Below are 23,106 nucleotides of genomic sequence, written 5' to 3'. Positions count from 1 at the left end.
CACTAAAGGTGTCAATGGTCCTCCCACACTAAAGGTGTCAACTGACTTGGTCCTCCCACACTAAAGGTGTCAACTGACTTGGTCCTCCCACACTAAAGGTGTCAACTGACTTGGTCCTCCCACACTAAAGGTGTCAACTTACTTGGTCCTCCCACACTAAAGGTGTCAATGGTCCTCCCACACTAAAGGTGTCAACTGACTTGGTCCTCCCACACTAAAGGTGTCAACTTACTTGGTCCTCCCACACTAAAGGTGTCAATGGTCCTCCCACACTAAAGGTGTCAATGGTCCTCCCACACTAAAGGTGTCAATGGTCCTCCCACACTAAAGGTGTCAATGGTCCTCCCACACTAAAGGTGTCAACTGACTTGGTCCTCCCACACTAAAGGTGTCAACTTACTTGGTCCTCCCACACTAAAGGTGTCAATGGTCCTCCCACACTAAAGGTGTCAACTGACTTGGTCCTCGCACACTAAAGGTGTCAACTTACTTGGTCCTCCCACACTAAAGGTGTCAACTGACTTGGTCCTCCCACACTAAAGGTGTCAATGGTCCTCCCACACTAAAGGTGTCAACTGACTTGGTCCTCCCACACTAAAGGTGTCAACTGACTTGGTCCTCCCACACTAAAGGTGTCAACTGACTTGGTCCTCCCACACTAAAGGTGTCAATGGTCCTCCCACACTAAAGGTGTCAACTGACTTGGTCCTCGCACACTTAAGGTGTCAACTTACTTGGTCCTCCCACACTAAAGGTGTCAACTGACTTGGTCCTCCCACACTAAAGGTGTCAATGGTCCTCCCACACTAAAGGTGTCAACTGACTTGGTCCTCGCACACTAAAGGTGTCAACTGACTTGGTCCTCCCACACTAAAGGTGTCAACTGACTTGGTCCTCCCACACTAAAGGTGTCAACTGACTTGGTCCTCCCACACTAAAGGTGTCAACTGACTTGGTCCTCCCACACTAAAGGTGTCAACTGACTTGGTCCTCCCACACTAAAGGTGTCAATGGTCCTCCCACACTAAAGGTGTCAATGGTCCTCCCACACTAAAGGTGTCAACTGACTTGGTCCTCCCACACTAAAGGTGTCAACTGACTTGGTCCTCCCACACTAAAGGTGTCAACTGACTTGGTCCTCCCACACTAAAGGTGTCAATGGTCCTCCCACACTAAAGGTGCCAACTGACTTGGTCCTCCCACACTAAAGGTGTCAATGGTTCTCCCACACTAAAAGTGTCAATGGTCCTCCCACACTAAAGGTGTCAACTGACTTGGTCCTCCCACACTAAATGTGTCAATGGTTCTCCCACACTAAAAGTGTCAATGGTCCTCCCACACTAAAGGTGTCAACTGACTTGGTCCTCCCACACTAAAGGTGTCAATGGTCCTCCCACACTAAAGGTGTCAATGGTCCTCCCACACTAAAAGTGTCAATGGTCCTCCCACACTAAAGGTGTCAACTGACTTGGTCCTCCCACACTAAAAGTGTCAATGGTCCTCCCACACTAAAAGTGTCAATGGTCCTCCCACACTAAAGGTGTCAACTGACTTGGTCCTCGCACACTAAAGGTGTCAACTTACTTGGTCCTCCCACACTAAAGGTGTCAACTGACTTGGTCCTCCCACACTAAAGGTGTCAATGGTCCTCCCACACTAAAGGTGTCAACTGACTTGGTCCTCCCACACTAAAGGTGTCAATGGTCCTCCCACACTAAAGGTGCCAACTGACTTGGTTCTCCCACACTAAAGGTGTCAACTGACTTGGTCCTCCCACACTAAAGGTGTCAATGGTCCTCCCACACTAAAGGTGTCAACTGACTTGGTCCTCCCACACTAAAGGTGTCAATGGTCCTCCCACACTAAAGGTGCCAACTGACTTGGTTCTCCCACACTAAAGGTGTCAATGGTCCTCCCACACTAAAGGTGTCAATGGTCCTCCCACACTAAAGGTGTCAATGGTCCTCCCACACTAAAGGTGTCAATGGTTCTCCCACACTAAAGGTGTCAACTGACTTGGTCCTCCCACACTAAAGGTGTCAATGGTTCTCCCACACTAAAGGTGTCAACTGACTTGGTCCTCCCACACTAAAGGTGTCAACTGACTTGGTCCTCCCACACTAAAGGTGTCAATGGTCCTCCCACACTAAAGGTGTCAATGGTCCTCCCACACTAAAGGTGTCAATGGTCCTCCCACACTAAAGGTGTCAATGGTTCTCCCACACTAAAGGTGTCAACTGACTTGGTCCTCCCACACTAAAGGTGTCAATGGTCCTCCCACACTAAAGGTGTCAATGGTCCTCCCACACTAAAGGTGTCAATGGTCCTCCCACACTAAAGGTGTCAACTGACTTGGTCCTCCCACACTAAAGGTGTCAATGGTCCTCCCACACTAAAGGTGTCAACTGACTTGGTCCTCCCACACTAAAGGTGTCAACTGACTTGGTCCTCCCACACTAAAGGTGTCAATGGTCCTCCCACACTAAAGGTGTCAACTGACTTGGTCCTCGCACACTAAAGGTGTCAACTTACTTGGTCCTCCCACACTAAAGGTGTCAACTGACTTGGTCCTCCCACACTAAAGGTGTCAACTGACTTGGTCCTCCCACACTAAAGGTGTCAACTGACTTGGTCCTCCCACACTAAAGGTGTCAACTGACTTGGTCCTCCCACACTAAAGGTGTCAATGGTCCTCCCACACTAAAGGTGTCAACTGACTTGGTCCTCCCACACTAAAGGTGTCAATGGTTCTCCCACACTAAAGGTGTCAACTGACTTGGTCCTCCCACACTAAAGGTGTCAATGGTTCTCCCACACTAAAGGTGTCAACTGACTTGGTCCTCACACACTAAAGGTGCCAACTGACTTGGTCCTCCCACACTAAAGGTGTCAATGGTCCTCCCACACTAAAGGTGTCAACTGACTTGGTCCTCCCACACTAAAGGTGTCAATGGTCCTCCCACACTAAAGGTGTCAACTGACTTGGTCCTCCCACACTAAAGGTGTCAATGGTCCTCCCACACTAAAGGTGTCAACTTACTTGGTCCTCCCACACTAAAGGTGTCAACTGACTTGGTCCTCCCACACTAAAGGTGTCAACTGACTTGGTCCTCCCACACTAAAGGTGTCAATGGTCCTCCCACACTAAAGGTGTCAACTGACTTGGTCCTCACACACTAAAGGTGTCAATGGTCCTCCCACACTAAAGGTGTCAACTGACTTGGTCCTCCCACACTAAAGGTGTCAATGGTTCTCCCACACTAAAGGTGTCAACTGACTTGGTCCTCCCACACTAAAGGTGTCAATGGTTCTCCCACACTAAAGGTGTCAACTGACTTGGTCCTCACACACTAAAGGTGCCAACTGACTTGGTCCTCCCACACTAAAGGTGTCAATGGTCCTCCCACACTAAAGGTGTCAACTGACTTGGTCCTCCCACACTAAAGGTGTCAATGGTCCTCCCACACTAAAGGTGTCAACTGACTTGGTCCTCCCACACTAAAGGTGTCAATGGTCCTCCCACACTAAAGGTGTCAACTTACTTGGTCCTCCCACACTAAAGGTGTCAACTGACTTGGTCCTCCCACACTAAAGGTGTCAACTTACTTGGTCCTCCCACACTAAAGGTGTCAACTGACTTGGTCCTCCCACACTAAAGGTGTCAACTGACTTGGTCCTCCCACACTAAAGGTGTCAATGGTCCTCCCACACTAAAGGTGTCAATGGTCCTCCCACACTAAAGGTGTCAACTGACTTGGTCCTCCCACACTAAAGGTGTCAACTGACTTGGTCCTCCCACACTAAAGGTGTCAATGGTCCTCCCACACTAAAGGTGTCAACTGACTTGGTCCTCCCACACTAAAGGTGTCAACTGACTTGGTCCTCCCACACTAAAGGTGTCAATGGTCCTCCCACACTAAAGGTGTCAACTGACTTGGTCCTCCCACACTAAAGGTGTCAACTGACTTGGTCCTCCCACACTAAAGGTGTCAATGGTCCTCCCACACTAAAGGTGTCAACTGACTTGGTCCTCCCACACTAAAGGTGTCAACTGACTTGGTCCTCCCACACTAAAGGTGTCAATGGTCCTCCCACACTAAAGGTGTCAACTTACTTGGTCCTCCCACACTAAAGGTGTCAACTGACTTGGTCCTCCCACACTAAAGGTGTCAATGGTCCTCCCACACTAAAGGTGTCAACTGACTTGGTCCTCCCACACTAAAGGTGTCAACTGACTTGGTCCTCCCACACTAAAGGTGTCAATGGTTCTCCCACACTAAAGGTGTCAACTGACTTGGTCCTCCCACACTAAAGGTGTCAATGGTTCTCCCACACTAAAGGTGTCAACTGACTTGGTCCTCCCACACTAAAGGTGTCAATGGTCCTCCCACACTAAAGGTGTCAACTGACTTGGTCCTCCCACACTAAAGGTGTCAATGGTCCTCCCACACTAAAAGTGTCAATGGTCCTCCCACACTAAAGGTGTCAACTGACTTGGTCCTCCCACACTAAAGGTGTCAATGGTCCTCCCACACTAAAGGTGTGAATGGTCCTCCCACACTAAAGGTGTCAACTGACTTGGTCCTCCCACACTAAAGGTGTCAACTTACTTGGTCCTCCCACACTAAAGGTGTCAACTTACTTGGTCCTCCCACACTAAAGGTGTCAATGGTCCTCCCACACTAAAGGTGTCAATGGTCCTCCCACACTAAAGGTGTCAACTTACTTGGTCCTCCCACACTAAAGGTGTCAACTTACTTGGTCCTCCCACACTAAAGGTGTCAACTTACTTGGTCCTCCCACACTAAAGGTGTCAATGGTCCTCCCACACTAAAGGTGTCAACTTACTTGGTCCTCCCACACTAAAGGTGTCAACTGACTTGGTCCTCCCACACTAAAGGTGTCAATGGTCCTCCCACACTAAAGGTGTCAACTGACTTGGTCCTCCCACACTAAAGGTGTCAACTTACTTGGTCCTCCCACACTAAAGGTGTCAATGGTCCTCCCACACTAAAGGTGTCAATGGTCCTCCCACACTAAAGGTGTCAATGGTCCTCCCACACTAAAGGTGTCAACTGACTTGGTCCTCCCACACTAAAGGTGTCAACTGACTTGGTCCTCCCACACTAAAGGTGTCAACTGACTTGGTCCTCCCACACTAAAGGTGTCAACTTACTTGGTCCTCCCACACTAAAGGTGTCAATGGTCCTCCCACACTAAAGGTGTCAACTGACTTGGTCCTCCCACACTAAAGGTGTCAACTTACTTGGTCCTCCCACACTAAAGGTGTCAATGGTCCTCCCACACTAAAGGTGTCAATGGTCCTCCCACACTAAAGGTGTCAATGGTCCTCCCACACTAAAGGTGTCAATGGTCCTCCCACACTAAAGGTGTCAACTGACTTGGTCCTCCCACACTAAAGGTGTCAACTTACTTGGTCCTCCCACACTAAAGGTGTCAATGGTCCTCCCACACTAAAGGTGTCAACTGACTTGGTCCTCGCACACTAAAGGTGTCAACTTACTTGGTCCTCCCACACTAAAGGTGTCAACTGACTTGGTCCTCCCACACTAAAGGTGTCAATGGTCCTCCCACACTAAAGGTGTCAACTGACTTGGTCCTCCCACACTAAAGGTGTCAACTGACTTGGTCCTCCCACACTAAAGGTGTCAACTGACTTGGTCCTCCCACACTAAAGGTGTCAATGGTCCTCCCACACTAAAGGTGTCAACTGACTTGGTCCTCGCACACTTAAGGTGTCAACTTACTTGGTCCTCCCACACTAAAGGTGTCAACTGACTTGGTCCTCCCACACTAAAGGTGTCAATGGTCCTCCCACACTAAAGGTGTCAACTGACTTGGTCCTCGCACACTAAAGGTGTCAACTGACTTGGTCCTCCCACACTAAAGGTGTCAACTGACTTGGTCCTCCCACACTAAAGGTGTCAACTGACTTGGTCCTCCCACACTAAAGGTGTCAACTGACTTGGTCCTCCCACACTAAAGGTGTCAACTGACTTGGTCCTCCCACACTAAAGGTGTCAATGGTCCTCCCACACTAAAGGTGTCAATGGTCCTCCCACACTAAAGGTGTCAACTGACTTGGTCCTCCCACACTAAAGGTGTCAACTGACTTGGTCCTCCCACACTAAAGGTGTCAACTGACTTGGTCCTCCCACACTAAAGGTGTCAATGGTCCTCCCACACTAAAGGTGCCAACTGACTTGGTCCTCCCACACTAAAGATGTCAATGGTTCTCCCACACTAAAAGTGTCAATGGTCCTCCCACACTAAAGGTGTCAACTGACTTGGTCCTCCCACACTAAATGTGTCAATGGTTCTCCCACACTAAAAGTGTCAATGGTCCTCCCACACTAAAGGTGTCAACTGACTTGGTCCTCCCACACTAAAGGTGTCAATGGTCCTCCCACACTAAAGGTGTCAATGGTCCTCCCACACTAAAAGTGTCAATGGTCCTCCCACACTAAAGGTGTCAACTGACTTGGTCCTCCCACACTAAAAGTGTCAATGGTCCTCCCACACTAAAAGTGTCAATGGTCCTCCCACACTAAAGGTGTCAACTGACTTGGTCCTCGCACACTAAAGGTGTCAACTTACTTGGTCCTCCCACACTAAAGGTGTCAACTGACTTGGTCCTCCCACACTAAAGGTGTCAATGGTCCTCCCACACTAAAGGTGTCAACTGACTTGGTCCTCCCACACTAAAGGTGTCAACTTACTTGGTCCTCCCACACTAAAGGTGTCAATGGTCCTCCCACACTAAAGGTGTCAATGGTCCTCCCACACTAAAGGTGTCAATGGTCCTCCCACACTAAAGGTGTCAATGGTCCTCCCACACTAAAGGTGTCAACTGACTTGGTCCTCCCACACTAAAGGTGTCAACTTACTTGGTCCTCCCACACTAAAGGTGTCAATGGTCCTCCCACACTAAAGGTGTCAACTGACTTGGTCCTCGCACACTAAAGGTGTCAACTTACTTGGTCCTCCCACACTAAAGGTGTCAACTGACTTGGTCCTCCCACACTAAAGGTGTCAATGGTCCTCCCACACTAAAGGTGTCAACTGACTTGGTCCTCCCACACTAAAGGTGTCAACTGACTTGGTCCTCCCACACTAAAGGTGTCAACTGACTTGGTCCTCCCACACTAAAGGTGTCAATGGTCCTCCCACACTAAAGGTGTCAACTGACTTGGTCCTCGCACACTTAAGGTGTCAACTTACTTGGTCCTCCCACACTAAAGGTGTCAACTGACTTGGTCCTCCCACACTAAAGGTGTCAATGGTCCTCCCACACTAAAGGTGTCAACTGACTTGGTCCTCGCACACTAAAGGTGTCAACTGACTTGGTCCTCCCACACTAAAGGTGTCAACTGACTTGGTCCTCCCACACTAAAGGTGTCAACTGACTTGGTCCTCCCACACTAAAGGTGTCAACTGACTTGGTCCTCCCACACTAAAGGTGTCAACTGACTTGGTCCTCCCACACTAAAGGTGTCAATGGTCCTCCCACACTAAAGGTGTCAATGGTCCTCCCACACTAAAGGTGTCAACTGACTTGGTCCTCCCACACTAAAGGTGTCAACTGACTTGGTCCTCCCACACTAAAGGTGTCAACTGACTTGGTCCTCCCACACTAAAGGTGTCAATGGTCCTCCCACACTAAAGGTGCCAACTGACTTGGTCCTCCCACACTAAAGATGTCAATGGTTCTCCCACACTAAAAGTGTCAATGGTCCTCCCACACTAAAGGTGTCAACTGACTTGGTCCTCCCACACTAAATGTGTCAATGGTTCTCCCACACTAAAAGTGTCAATGGTCCTCCCACACTAAAGGTGTCAACTGACTTGGTCCTCCCACACTAAAGGTGTCAATGGTCCTCCCACACTAAAGGTGTCAATGGTCCTCCCACACTAAAAGTGTCAATGGTCCTCCCACACTAAAGGTGTCAACTGACTTGGTCCTCCCACACTAAAAGTGTCAATGGTCCTCCCACACTAAAAGTGTCAATGGTCCTCCCACACTAAAGGTGTCAACTGACTTGGTCCTCGCACACTAAAGGTGTCAACTTACTTGGTCCTCCCACACTAAAGGTGTCAACTGACTTGGTCCTCCCACACTAAAGGTGTCAATGGTCCTCCCACACTAAAGGTGTCAACTGACTTGGTCCTCCCACACTAAAGGTGTCAATGGTCCTCCCACACTAAAGGTGCCAACTGACTTGGTTCTCCCACACTAAAGGTGTCAACTGACTTGGTCCTCCCACACTAAAGGTGTCAATGGTCCTCCCACACTAAAGGTGTCAACTGACTTGGTCCTCCCACACTAAAGGTGTCAATGGTCCTCCCACACTAAAGGTGCCAACTGACTTGGTTCTCCCACACTAAAGGTGTCAATGGTCCTCCCACACTAAAGGTGTCAATGGTCCTCCCACACTAAAGGTGTCAATGGTCCTCCCACACTAAAGGTGTCAATGGTTCTCCCACACTAAAGGTGTCAACTGACTTGGTCCTCCCACACTAAAGGTGTCAATGGTTCTCCCACACTAAAGGTGTCAACTGACTTGGTCCTCCCACACTAAAGGTGTCAACTGACTTGGTCCTCCCACACTAAAGGTGTCAATGGTCCTCCCACACTAAAGGTGTCAATGGTCCTCCCACACTAAAGGTGTCAATGGTCCTCCCACACTAAAGGTGTCAATGGTTCTCCCACACTAAAGGTGTCAACTGACTTGGTCCTCCCACACTAAAGGTGTCAATGGTCCTCCCACACTAAAGGTGTCAATGGTCCTCCCACACTAAAGGTGTCAATGGTCCTCCCACACTAAAGGTGTCAACTGACTTGGTCCTCCCACACTAAAGGTGTCAATGGTCCTCCCACACTAAAGGTGTCAACTGACTTGGTCCTCCCACACTAAAGGTGTCAACTGACTTGGTCCTCCCACACTAAAGGTGTCAATGGTCCTCCCACACTAAAGGTGTCAACTGACTTGGTCCTCGCACACTAAAGGTGTCAACTGACTTGGTCCTCCCACACTAAAGGTGTCAACTGACTTGGTCCTCCCACACTAAAGGTGTCAACTGACTTGGTCCTCCCACACTAAAGGTGTCAACTGACTTGGTCCTCCCACACTAAAGGTGTCAACTGACTTGGTCCTCCCACACTAAAGGTGTCAACTGACTTGGTCCTCCCACACTAAAGGTGTCAACTGACTTGGTCCTCCCACACTAAAGGTGTCAACTGACTTGGTCCTCCCACACTAAAGGTGTCAATGGTCCTCCCACACTAAAGGTGTCAATGGTCCTCCCACACTAAAGGTGTCAACTGACTTGGTCCTCCCACACTAAAGGTGTCAACTGACTTGGTCCTCCCACACTAAAGGTGTCAATGGTCCTCCCACACTAAAGGTGTCAACTGACTTGGTCCTCCCACACTAAAGGTGTCAATGGTCCTCCCACACTAAAGGTGTCAACTGACTTGGTCCTCCCACACTAAAGGTGTCAATGGTCCTCCCACACTAAAGGTGTCAACTTACTTGGTCCTCCCACACTAAAGGTGTCAACTGACTTGGTCCTCCCACACTAAAGGTGTCAACTGACTTGGTCCTCCCACACTAAAGGTGTCAACTGACTTGGTCCTCCCACACTAAAGGTGTCAACTGACTTGGTCCTCCCACACTAAAGGTGTCAATGGTCCTCCCACACTAAAGGTGTCAACTGACTTGGTCCTCCCACACTAAAGGTGTCAATGGTTCTCCCACACTAAAGGTGTCAACTGACTTGGTCCTCCCACACTAAAGGTGTCAATGGTTCTCCCACACTAAAGGTGTCAACTGACTTGGTCCTCACACACTAAAGGTGCCAACTGACTTGGTCCTCCCACACTAAAGGTGTCAATGGTCCTCCCACACTAAAGGTGTCAACTGACTTGGTCCTCCCACACTAAAGGTGTCAATGGTCCTCCCACACTAAAGGTGTCAACTGACTTGGTCCTCCCACACTAAAGGTGTCAATGGTCCTCCCACACTAAAGGTGTCAACTTACTTGGTCCTCCCACACTAAAGGTGTCAACTGACTTGGTCCTCCCACACTAAAGGTGTCAACTGACTTGGTCCTCCCACACTAAAGGTGTCAACTGACTTGGTCCTCCCACACTAAAGGTGTCAATGGTCCTCCCACACTAAAGGTGTCAATGGTCCTCCCACACTAAAGGTGTCAACTGACTTGGTCCTCCCACACTAAAGGTGTCAACTGACTTGGTCCTCCCACACTAAAGGTGTCAATGGTCCTCCCACACTAAAGGTGTCAACTGACTTGGTCCTCCCACACTAAAGGTGTCAACTGACTTGGTCCTCCCACACTAAAGGTGTCAATGGTCCTCCCACACTAAAGGTGTCAACTGACTTGGTCCTCCCACACTAAAGGTGTCAACTGACTTGGTCCTCCCACACTAAAGGTGTCAATGGTCCTCCCACACTAAAGGTGTCAACTGACTTGGTCCTCCCACACTAAAGGTGTCAACTGACTTGGTCCTCCCACACTAAAGGTGTCAATGGTCCTCCCACACTAAAGGTGTCAACTTACTTGGTCCTCCCACACTAAAGGTGTCAACTGACTTGGTCCTCCCACACTAAAGGTGTCAATGGTCCTCCCACACTAAAGGTGTCAACTGACTTGGTCCTCCCACACTAAAGGTGTCAACTGACTTGGTCCTCCCACACTAAAGGTGTCAATGGTTCTCCCACACTAAAGGTGTCAACTGACTTGGTCCTCCCACACTAAAGGTGTCAATGGTTCTCCCACACTAAAGGTGTCAACTGACTTGGTCCTCCCACACTAAAGGTGTCAATGGTCCTCCCACACTAAAGGTGTCAACTGACTTGGTCCTCCCACACTAAAGGTGTCAATGGTCCTCCCACACTAAAAGTGTCAATGGTCCTCCCACACTAAAGGTGTCAACTGACTTGGTCCTCCCACACTAAAGGTGTCAATGGTCCTCCCACACTAAAGGTGCAAACTTACTTGGTCCTCCCACACTAAAGGTGTCAATGGTCCTCCCACACTAAAGGTGTCAACTTACTTGGTCCTCCCATACTAAAGGTGTCAACTTACTTGGTCCTCCCACACTAAAGGTGTCAATGGTCCTCCCACACTAAAGGTGTCAACTGACTTGGTCCTCCCACACTAAAGGTGTCAACTTACTTGGTCCTCCCACACTAAAGGTGTCAACTGACTTGGTCCTCCCACACTAAAGGTGTCAATGGTCCTCCCACACTAAAGGTGTCAATGGTCCTCCCACACTAAAGGTGTCAATGGTCCTCCCACACTAAAGGTGTCAATGGTCATCCCACACTAAAGGTGTCAACTTACTTGGTCCTCCCACACTAAAGGTGTCAATGGTCCTCCCACACTAAAGGTGTCAACTTACTTGGTCCTCCCACACTAAAGGTGTCAATGGTCCTCCCACACTAAAGGTGTCAACTGACTTGGTCCTCCCACACTAAAGGTGTCAACTGACTTGGTCCTCCCACACTAAAGGTGTCAACTGACTTGGTCCTCCCACACTAAAGGTGTCAACTTACTTGGTCCTCCCACACTAAAGGTGTCAATGGTCCTCCCACACTAAAGGTGTCAACTGACTTGGTCCTCCCACACTAAAGGTGTCAACTTACTTGGTCCTCCCACACTAAAGGTGTCAATGGTCCTCCCACACTAAAGGTGTCAACTGACTTGGTCCTCCCACACTAAAGGTGTCAACTGACTTGGTCCTCCCACACTAAAGGTGTCAACTGACTTGGTCCTCCCACACTAAAGGTGTCAACTGACTTGGTCCTCCCACACTAAAGGTGTCAACTTACTTGGTCCTCCCACACTAAAGGTGTCAACTGACTTGGTCCTCCCACACTAAAGGTGTCAACTGACTTGGTCCTCCCACACTAAAGGTGTCAACTTACTTGGTCCTCCCACACTAAAGGTGTCAATGGTCCTCCCACACTAAAGGTGTCAACTGACTTGGTCCTCCCACACTTAAGGTGTCAATGGTCCTCCCACACTAAAGGTGTCAATGGTCCTCCCACACTAAAGGTGTCAATGGTCCTCCCACACTAAAGGTGTCAATGGTCCTCCCACACTAAAGGTGTCAATGGTCCTCCCACACTAAAGGTGTCAACTTACTTGGTCCTCCCACACTAAAGGTGTCAACTTACTTGGTCCTCCCACACTAAAGGTGTCAATGGTCCTCCCACACTAAAGGTGTCAATGGTCCTCCCACACTAAAGGTGTCAATGGTCCTCCCACACTAAAGGTGTCAATGGTCCTCCCACACTAAAGGTGTCAACTGACTTGGTCCTCCCACACTTACTTGGTCCTCCCATACTTGGCAGCCAGATGTAGGGGTGTCAGCTCCTCCTCATTCTTGCTGTCCAGGTCTGCACCATGCTTCAACAGACACTAACATGAGTTAAAAAGTTAACATGAGTTTAAAAGTTAACATGAGTTTAAAAGTTAACATGAGTTTAAAAGTTAACATGAGTTTAAAAGTTAACATGAGTTTAAAAGTTAACATGAGTTTAAAAGTTAACATGAGTTTAAAAGTTAACATGAGTTTAAAAGTTAACATGAGTTTAAAAGTTAACATGAGTTTAAAAGTTAACATGAGTTTAAAAGTTAACATGAGTTTAAAAGTTAACATGAGTTTAAAAGTTAACATGAGTTTAAAAGTTAACATGAGTTTAAAAGTTAACATGAGTTTAAAAGTTAACATGAGTTTAAAAGTTAACATGAGTTTAAAAGTTAACATGAGTTTAAAAGTTAACATGAGTTTAAAAGTTAACATGAGTTTAAAAGTTAACATGAGTTTAAAAGTTAACATGAGTTTAAAAGTTAACATGAGTTTAAAAGTTAACATGAGTTTAAAAGTTAACATGAGTTTAAAAGTTAACATGAGTTTAAAAGTTAACATGAGTTTAAAAGTTAACATGAGTTTAAAAGTTAACATGAGTTTAAAAGTTAACATGAGTTTAAAAGTTAACATGAGTTTAAAAGTTAACATGAGTTTAAAAGTTAACACCTGTACTGGTGTTTAAGTGATTAGAACCAACCTGTACGACCTCCAAATAGCCTTTTTGTGCTGCCACATGGAGCGGGTCGTTATCATAACAGTCACTGTCATTGATCAACCTCTTGACCCTACCATCTGACAAAAGTTGCTGCAAAAACCATTCACACTGTCAGTGACTCCACAAAAACCATTCACACTGTCAGTGACTCCACAAAAACCATTCACACTGTCAGTGACTCCACAAAAACCATTCACACTGTCAGTGACTCCACAAAAACCATTCACACTGTCAGTGACTCCACAAAAACCATTCACACTGTCAGTGACTCCACAAAAACCATTCACACTGTCAGTGACTCCACAAAAACCATTCACACTGTCAGTGACTCCACAAAAACCATTCACACTGTCAGTGACTCCACAAAAACCATTCACACTGTCAGTGACTCCACAAAAACCATTCACACTGTCAGTGACTCCACAAAAACCATTCACACTGTCAGTGACTCCACAAAAACCATTCACACTGTCAGTGACTCCACAAAAACCATTCACACTGTCAGTGACTCCACAAAAACCATTCACACTGTCAGTGACTCCACAAAAACCATTCACACTGTCAGTGACTCCACAAAAACCATTCACACTGTCAGTGACTCCACAAAAACCATTCACACTGTCAGTGACTCCACAAAAACCATTCACACTGTCAGTGACTCCACAAAAACCATTCACACTGTCAGTGACTCCACAAAAACCATTCACACTGTCAGTGACTCCACAAAAACCATTCACACTGTCAGTGACTCCACAAAAACCATTCACACTGTCAGTGACTCCACAAAAACCATTCACACTGTCAGTGACTCCACAAAAACCATTCACACTGTCAGTGACTCCACAAAAACCATTCACACTGTCAGTGACTCCACAAAAACCATTCACACTGTCAGTGACTCCACAAAAACCATTCACACTGTCAGTGACTCCACAAAAACCATTCACACTGTCAGTGACTCCACAAAAACCATTCACACTGTCAGTGACTCCACAAAAACCATTCACACTGTCAGTGACTCCACAAAAACCATTCACACTGTCAGTGACTCCACAAAAACCATTCACACTGTCAGTGACTCCACAAAAACCATTCACACTGTCAGTGACTCCACAAAAACCATTCACACTGTCAGTGACTCCACAAAAACCATTCACACTGTCAGTGACTCCACAAAAACCATTCACACTGTCAGTGACTCCACAAAAACCATTCACACTGTCAGTGACTCCACAAAAACCATTCACACTGTCAGTGACTCCACAAAAACCATTCACACTGTCAGTGACTCCACAAAAACCATTCACACTGTCAGTGACTCCACAAAAACCATTCACACTGTCAGTGACTCCACAAAAACCATTCACACTGTCAGTGACTCCACAAAAACCATTCACACTGTCAGTGACTCCACAAAAACCATTCACACTGTCAGTGACTCCACAAAAACCATTCACACTGTCAGTGACTCCACAAAAACCATTCACACTGTCAGTGACTCCACAAAAACCATTCACACTGTCAGTGACTCCACAAAAACCATTCACACTGTCAGTGACTCCACAAAAACCATTCACACTGTCAGTGACTCCACAAAAACCATTCACACTGTCAGTGACTCCACAAAAACCATTCACACTGTCAGTGACTCCACAAAAACCATTCACACTGTCAGTGACTCCACAAAAACCATTCACACTGTCAGTGACTCCACAAAAACCATTCACACTGTCAGTGACTCCACAAAAACCATTCACACTGTCAGTGACTCCACAAAAACCATTCACACTGTCAGTGACTCCACAAAAACCATTCACACTGTCAGTGACTCCACAAAAACCATTCACACTGTCAGTGACTCCACAAAAACCATTCACACTGTCAGTGACTCCACAAAAACCATTCACACTGTCAGTGACTCCACAAAAACCATTCACACTGTCAGTGACTCCACAAAAACCATTCACACTGTCAGTGACTCCACAAAAACCATTCACACTGTCAGTGACTCTACAAAAACCATTCACACTGTCAGTGACTCCACAAAAACCATTCACACTGTCAGTGACTCCACAAAAACCATTCACACTGTCAGTGACTCCACAAAAACCATTCACACTGTCAGTGACTCCACAAAAACCATTCACACTGTCAGTGACTCTACAAAAAGCAACTGAAAACCCTAGCCCCCCACCCATGCCAATCCCCCACCCATGCCAATCCCCCACCCATGCCAAGCCCCCACCCATGCCAAGCCCCCACCCATGCCAATCCCCCACCCATGCCAAGCCCCCACCCATGCCAAGCCCCCACCCATGCCAATCCCCCACCCATGCCAATCCCCCACCCATGCCAATCCCCCACCCATGCCAATCCCCCACCCATGCCAATCCCCCACCCATGCCAAGCCATACCCAGCCCTTACCGCCAAAACATTGAGGTGATTCTCCTGAGCAGCCAAAAAGATGGCAGTTTTATCATACTTGTCAACAGCCGTGTAGTCAGCTCCTTTGTCCAGCAGGTGTGAGACAGTCTCCACATTACCATAGCAGGCAGCCAGCAGCAACGGGGTGTAGTTGTTCTTGTCACGACGATTTATACGAGCACCCCTAGCAAACACACAACTGATTACCAACATCATTTAGACCTACACCAACATCATTTAGACCTAAACCAACATCATTTAGACCTAAACCAACATCATTTAGACATACACCAACATCATTTAGACCTACACCAACATCATTTAGACCTACACCAACATCATTTAGACCTACACCAACATCATTTAGACCTACACCAACATCATTTAGACCTACACCAACATCATTTAGACCTACACCAACATCATTTAGACCTACACCAACATCATTTAGACATACACCAACATCATTAAGACCTACACCAACATCATTTAGACATACACCAACATCATTTAGACCTAAACCAACATCATTTAGACCTACACCAACATCATTTAGACATACACCAACATTATTTAGACCTACACCAACATCATTTAGACCTACACCAACATCATTTAGACCTACACCAACATCATTTAGACATACACCAACATCATTTAGACCTACACCAACATCATTTAGACCTACACCAACATCATTTAGACCTACACCAACATCATTTAGACATACACCAACATCATTTAGACCTACACCAACATCATTTAGACCTACACCAACATCATTTAAACCTACACCAACATCATTTAGACCTACACCAACATCATTTAGACCTACACCAACATCATTTAGACCTAAACCAACATCATTTAGACCTAAACCAACATCATTTAGACCTAAACCAACATCATTTAGACATACACCAACATCATTTAGACCTAAACCAACATCATTTAGACCTAAACCAACATTATTTAGACCTAAACCAACATCATTTAGACATACACCAACATCATTTAGACCTACACCAACATCATTTAGACCTACACCAACATCATTTAGACCTAAACCAACATCATTTAGACATACACCAACATCATTTAGACCTAAACCAACATCATTTAGACATACACCAACATCATTTAGACCTACACCAACATCATTTAGACCTACACCAACATCATTTAGACCTACACCAACATCATTTAGACCTACACCAACATCATTTAGACCTACACCAACATCATTTAGACCTACACCAACATCATTTAGACCTACACCAACATCATTTAGACATACACCAACATCATTTAGACCTACACCAACATCATTTAGACATACACCAACATCATTTAGACCTACACCAACATCATTTAGACCTACACCAACATCATTTAGACATACACCAACATTATTTAGACCTACACCAACATCATTTAGACCTACACCAACATCATTTAGACCTACACCAACATCATTTAGACATACACCAACATCATTTAGACCTACACCAACATCATTTAGAACTACACCAACATCATTTAGACCTACACCAACATCATTTAGACATACACCAACATCATTTAGACCTACACCAACATCATTTAGACCTACACCAACATCATTTAAACCTACACCAACATCATTTAGACCTACACCAACATCATTTAGACCTACACCAACATCATTTAGACCTAAACCAACATCATTTAGACCTAAACCAACATCATTTAGACATACACCAACATCATTTAGACCTAAACCAACATCATTTAGACCTAAACCAACATTATTTAGACCTAAACCAACATCATTTAGACATACACCAACATCATTTAGACCTACACCAACATCATTTAGACCTACACCAACATCATTTAGACCTAAACCAACATCATTTAGACATACACCAACATCATTTAGACCTAAACCAACATCATTTAGACATACACCAACATCATTTAGACATACACCAACATCATTTAGACCTAAACCAACATCATTTAGACCTAAACCAACATCATTTAGACCTAAACCAACATCATTTAGACCTAAACCAACATCATTTAGACATACACCAACATCATTTAGACCTAAACCAACATCATTTAGACCTAAACCAACATCATTTAGACCTAAACCAACATCATTTAGACCTAAACCAACATCATTTAGACATACACCAACATCATTTAGACCTACACCAACATCATTTAGACATACACCAACATCATTTAGACCTAAACCAACATCATTTAGACCTAAACCAACATCATTTAGACCTAAACCAACATCATTTAGACCTAAACCAACATCATTTAGACATACACCAACATCATTTAGACATACACCAACATCATTTAGACCTAAACCAACATCATTTAGACATACACCAACATCATTTAGACATACACCAACATCATTTAGACCTAAACCAACATCATTTAGACCTACACCAACATCATTTAAACCTACTTCTCCACCAATAAGGTCACCACACCAACATCATTAAAACCTACTTCTCCACCAATAAGGTCACCACACCAACATGATTGAGTGCAGCTGCTCTGTGTAGAGCCGTGGCCTGGTCATCATTGAGCACATCAATACGTGCGTTGTATTGTATGAGCAACTCAACAACCCCCACATTGCCTGACTGAGCGGCCAGATGCAAGGGATACATAAAATGTTTACGCTGTTTGTTTACGTCAGCACCTGCAACCAAAACATTGAGAAAACCTGTACATATGTAATGCTTTTCTTTTCTTTTTACATGCAAATATAAAAATGTGGTTCTTGAATCACATTTTTATGGCTAAAATAAATATTTGTTCATATTTTTATTTTCATTTATTTCAAAACTTTGTATAATTGATGGTGGACAGTATTAATTTTCAACACTAACTTAATGACAATCAAATTACAAAAGCTGAGTACTCACGCTTTTCTAAAAGTAATTTAACAACATCATAATGACAATGTTCAACTGCTACATGTAGAGGTGTGTTCATTTCAATGTCTGTAGCGTTCACCATCTGTCAAGACAATAACATCAGCTCACCACTGACACCCTCCATACATTTCTGTCACAGTGATCCACCCTTCCACCCACCTCTATGACAGTGATCCACCCTTCCACCTACATCTGTGACAGTGATCCACCCACCTGTCACAGTGACCCACCCTTCCACCCACCTGTGACAGTGATCAACCCTTCCACCCACCTGTGTGACAGTGATCCACCCACCTGTCACAGTGACCCACCCTTCCACCCACCTGTGACAGTGATCCACCCTTCCACCTGTGACAGTGATCCACCCTTCCACCCACCTCTGTGACAGTGATCCACCCTTCCACCTACATCTGTGACAGTGATCCACCCTTCCACCTACATCTGTGACAGTGATCCACCCTTCCACCCACCTCTGTGACAGTGATCCACCCTTCCACCCACCTCTGTGACAGTGATCCACCCTTCCACCCACCTGTGACAGTGATCCACCCTTCCACCCACCTCTGTGACAGTGATCCACCCTTCCACCCACCTCTGTGACAGTGATCCACCCTTCCACCCACCTCTGTGACAGTGATCCACCCTTCCACCCACCTCTGTGACAGTGATCCACCCTTCTGGTGACTTAGCTCCAGCCTCCAACAACAACCTGACGAGGTCGATGTTGCCCTCCGCCGCTGCATGGTGGAGTGGTGTTGACTGTTCTTTGTCTCGACACATCAAATGAGCACCAGCATCAATCAACATGCGAGCAATGTCCAGGTGTTTGTGGAGTGCTGCAGTGTGCAGGGGCGTCATCCCCTGGTTATCACAGGCCTAGAAATGGAAGGCACGGTCAAACAGGCATGTAGTGCTGGATAGACATCAACATGCACATGTATCTCCATCAAACATTGAAAGACATAAAAACCTGTGCCACACCTCGATGTTAATTTTAGTCCTGTAGAAGAGGAAGTGGCTACACGCCACGTCGTTGCCTCTCATGGCAGCAAAGTGTAGCGGTGTCTGCCCGTAGACATCAGTGGCATTAATGTTAGCTCCCTTATCCACCAGATAGCGCACGATGCTGCCCTCTGAGTCGCTGCCATGTGTACTCACCTGCACAAAAACAACAGTCTTCACTTAGAGTTCAACATTTTGCCATTTGTCACAAAAACAACAGTCTTCGCTTAGAGTTCAACATTTTGCCATTTGTCACAAAAACAACAGTCTTCGCTTAGAGTTCAACATTTTGCCATTTGTCACAAAAACAACAGTCTTCGCTTAGAGTGCAACATTTTGCCATTTGTCACAAAAACAACAGTCTTCGCTTAGAGTTCAACATTTTGCCATTTGTCACAAAAACAACAGTCTTCGCTTAGAGTTCAACATTTTGCCATTTGTCACAAAAACAACAGTCTTCGCTTAGAGTGCAACATTTTGCCATTTGTCACAAAAACAAAAGTCTTCGCTTAGAGTTCAACATTTTGCCATTTGTCACAAAAACAACAGTCTTCGCTTAGAGTTCAACATTTTGCCATTTGTCACAAAAACAACAGTCTTCGCTTAGAGTGCAACATTTTGCCATTTGTCACAAAAACAAAAGTCTTCGCTTAGAGTGCAACATTTTGCCATTTGTCACAAAAACAACAGTCTTCGCTTAGAGTGCAACATTTTGCCATTTGTCACAAAAACAACAGTCTTCGCTTAGAGTGCAACATTTTGCCATTTGTCACAAAAACAACAGTCTTCGCTTAGAGTGCAACATTTTGCCATTTGTCACAAAAACAACAGTCTTCGCTTAGAGTGCAACATTTTGCCATTTGTCACAAAAACAACAGTCTTCGCTTAGAGTGCAACATTTTGCCATTTGTCACAAAAACAACAGTCTTCGCTTAGAGTGCAACATTTTGCCATTTGTCACAAAAACAACAGTCTTCGCTTAGAGTGCAACATTTTGCCATTTGTCACAAAAACAACAGTCTTCGCTTAGAGTGCAACATTTTGCCATTTGTCACAAAAACAACAGTCTTCGCTTAGAGTGCAACATTTTGCCATTTGTCACAAAAACAACAGTCTTCGCTTAGAGTGCAACATTTTGCCATTTGTCACAAAAACAACAGTCTTCGCTTAGAGTGCAACATTTTGCCATTTGTCACAAAAACAACAGTCTTCGCTTAGAGTGCAACATTTTGCCATTTGTCACAAAAACAACAGTCTTCGCTTAGAGTGCAACATTTTGCCATTTGTCACAAAAACAACAGTCTTCGCTTAGAGTTCAACATTTTGCCATTTGTCACAAAAACAACAGTCTTCGCTTAGAGTGCAACATTTTGCCATTTGTCACAAATTTCTGACTAGAATTAAACATACTCTGGAAAAGCATAGTTAAAATTTATAGTCAAAAAAATAAAAAACCATTCTTTATCTCCAAATAAAACATTTGTTATTAAATCTATTCAAACTGAATTAGAGTCCCTACACATATTTGCATTGCAGATTCATTTTAGAATTCTTTTTAAAAAGTTGATCTATGTACCATATTTGTAAGATATTTTAAAAAAATGTATTTTCTACTTTTGATTTACTAATAAATTGTCACATTTAAAATGTAAAAAAAAAAACAAACTTTAATAAGTTAAATTGAAGAAAAACAAGCAAAATCAAAAAGTGACAATAAAATAGGCAAAAGATTAATGGACCAACAGCATAAGTACCACATCATTAAATGAATACAAGAAATTTGTCACACTAATGTTCAATTGTATCATAGGTTAAACAACTCATTTTGATACTTCAATGTTCAATTCGATTTTAGGATTATAACGTGTTTTTTTTTTAAATGTTCATTTGTTCCATTAGATTCTAGGATTATATAAATTTTTTAACAAGCTTTCATTTAATTTTCTGTCATTGTTTTATCTTTTGTTTGTAGTCATGTATTGAAACTGTCAACCTTCTAATTGACCAATTTCTCTGAAACATGATAGGTGGGTCAAGACCCAATGACTATGCAATCTGACATCAATCTGACTTATTTGGATGCTTAATTTAATTTTTATTGGAATTATTAAAACTACTTATATAAAGTAGACTACTATTTACTGCAAAATTATATGCAAATTGTCCGTGTTCATTTAGTGCAAAATTGTAACTCTATGGTATTAAAAATTTGTAAGTATTGAATTTTTTTTTATAAATAATGATTTAATAGCATGCTGTTGAGTAAAATGTCACTAAAAAGGAGAAAATAAATGATTTTCTTGACATATATTACATAGCAGTTGTCGGCTAGGCTTTTCTCAAGCCACTAATAGCCACGTTTAAATGTAAATGTTAAAGCAGATTTTTTTACAAGCTTTTATTTAACTCACTTCCTCTGACAGATACGGTTTGTAGTTGGAACCAGGGTCAAGACATGAAGACAATGCATCATGACATTAAATTTGACTTAATTGGATGCTTAATTAAATTTTTTGGCGTTAATTTAAGTTTCGACCAAATTGTAAATAAAAACATGAAAAGTACTAAAAAAAAAATTCATAAAAAACGTTTTAATAACAAGCTTTTATGTAGTAATGCACAAAAAGTAGAAAATAAATTATACACTACTATTTAAATAACTATAAAGAAAAGTGTGGGTCACTTCCTAAACATTAGTAAAGGTATACAATAGGTACTAAAGTGACCCACGCTTTACTTTTTAGTTATTAAATTAGTAGTGTATAATTTATTTTCTACTTTTTAGTGCATTACTACATAAAAGCTTGTTATTAAAACGTTTTTTATGAAAAACAGCAAACATATTCCAGAGTTCAACCATTAAAGAGAAAACAGCTTGTTACATCCTTTCATTCTCCGGGTGGGCAACTACCCCATACGATACTATTAAAATCTACAAAAATAAAATATGGGTTTTATACCATAACAGCAGAAAAGTGCAAAGCGTAACATTAACATAAATAAAATAAAAAGTAGAAAAAAATTGTAAGAAAGTGTAAGAGAGCCTCGTACACTTACACCAGCACACTCCATATCAACAACTAAAACAGATAACTTTCACAATTATTTGAAAACCTCTTCACATCAATTTTGAATGAGTTTTTTTTTATCCAAATGTTTTCTTCATTTTTTTACTTTCAGGTATATACGAAGTATAGAGAAAGCCTTGTAATCGTGCAAAAAAAAAATCGAGATCTTTACAAACCTCGACGTTTCACACCTCACTGATACGGAAAAACATAATTTTGCAATCTTGTCCGTATGTTTGTGTGTCTGTCTGTCTGTGTGTGTGTCTGTCTTTGTGTAAACAAGATAACTTGAGTACCGTTACAGCTAGGTTGATGAAAATTCATATATAAGTTTTTTATCAAAATCGTAGATCCGTATCAACTTTTGAGTGATTTCCGATAACCGGAAGTGGTACTTTTTCTACTTTGAATTTTTCAAAAGCCAATAACTTGAGTACTATTTAGGATAGATAAATGAAATTGCACATGTAAGTAAAAGATCTACTCCTCTACCTTCTGTCAAAGTTTGAGTAATTTCTGTTGAC

At 44.0% G+C, this 23,106-nt stretch overlaps 1 protein-coding gene across 3 annotated transcripts in view; it reads right to left on the bottom strand.

The window, feature by feature from the left end:
* Nucleotides 1–23,106, bottom strand: part of LOC131931181 (transient receptor potential cation channel subfamily A member 1 homolog) — a 132,359-nt gene that overhangs the window by 71,792 nt on the left and 37,461 nt on the right. For all 3 annotated transcript variants that reach the window (XM_059287888.1, XM_059287898.1, XM_059287903.1), the window contains exons 6-12: nt 19,494–19,670; nt 19,167–19,388; nt 18,501–18,594; nt 18,079–18,274; nt 15,562–15,745; nt 13,119–13,226; nt 12,380–12,468 (exon numbers count right to left, since the gene is read on the bottom strand). In XM_059287888.1, coding sequence (XP_059143871.1) covers nt 12,380–12,468; nt 13,119–13,226; nt 15,562–15,745; nt 18,079–18,274; nt 18,501–18,594; nt 19,167–19,388; nt 19,494–19,670 — 1,070 coding nt within the window. The remainder of the gene's footprint in view (nt 1–12,379; nt 12,469–13,118; nt 13,227–15,561; nt 15,746–18,078; nt 18,275–18,500; nt 18,595–19,166; nt 19,389–19,493; nt 19,671–23,106) is intronic.

Source organism: Physella acuta, unplaced genomic scaffold (assembly GCF_028476545.2).
Source record: "Physella acuta isolate Inbredline_101_S28 unplaced genomic scaffold, ASM2847654v3 ptg000103l, whole genome shotgun sequence".
Classification (NCBI taxonomy): domain Eukaryota; kingdom Metazoa; phylum Mollusca; class Gastropoda; family Physidae; genus Physella; species Physella acuta.
The sequence above is the reverse complement of the archived record's forward strand: the minus strand, read 5'-3'. Positions and strand labels throughout refer to the sequence as shown.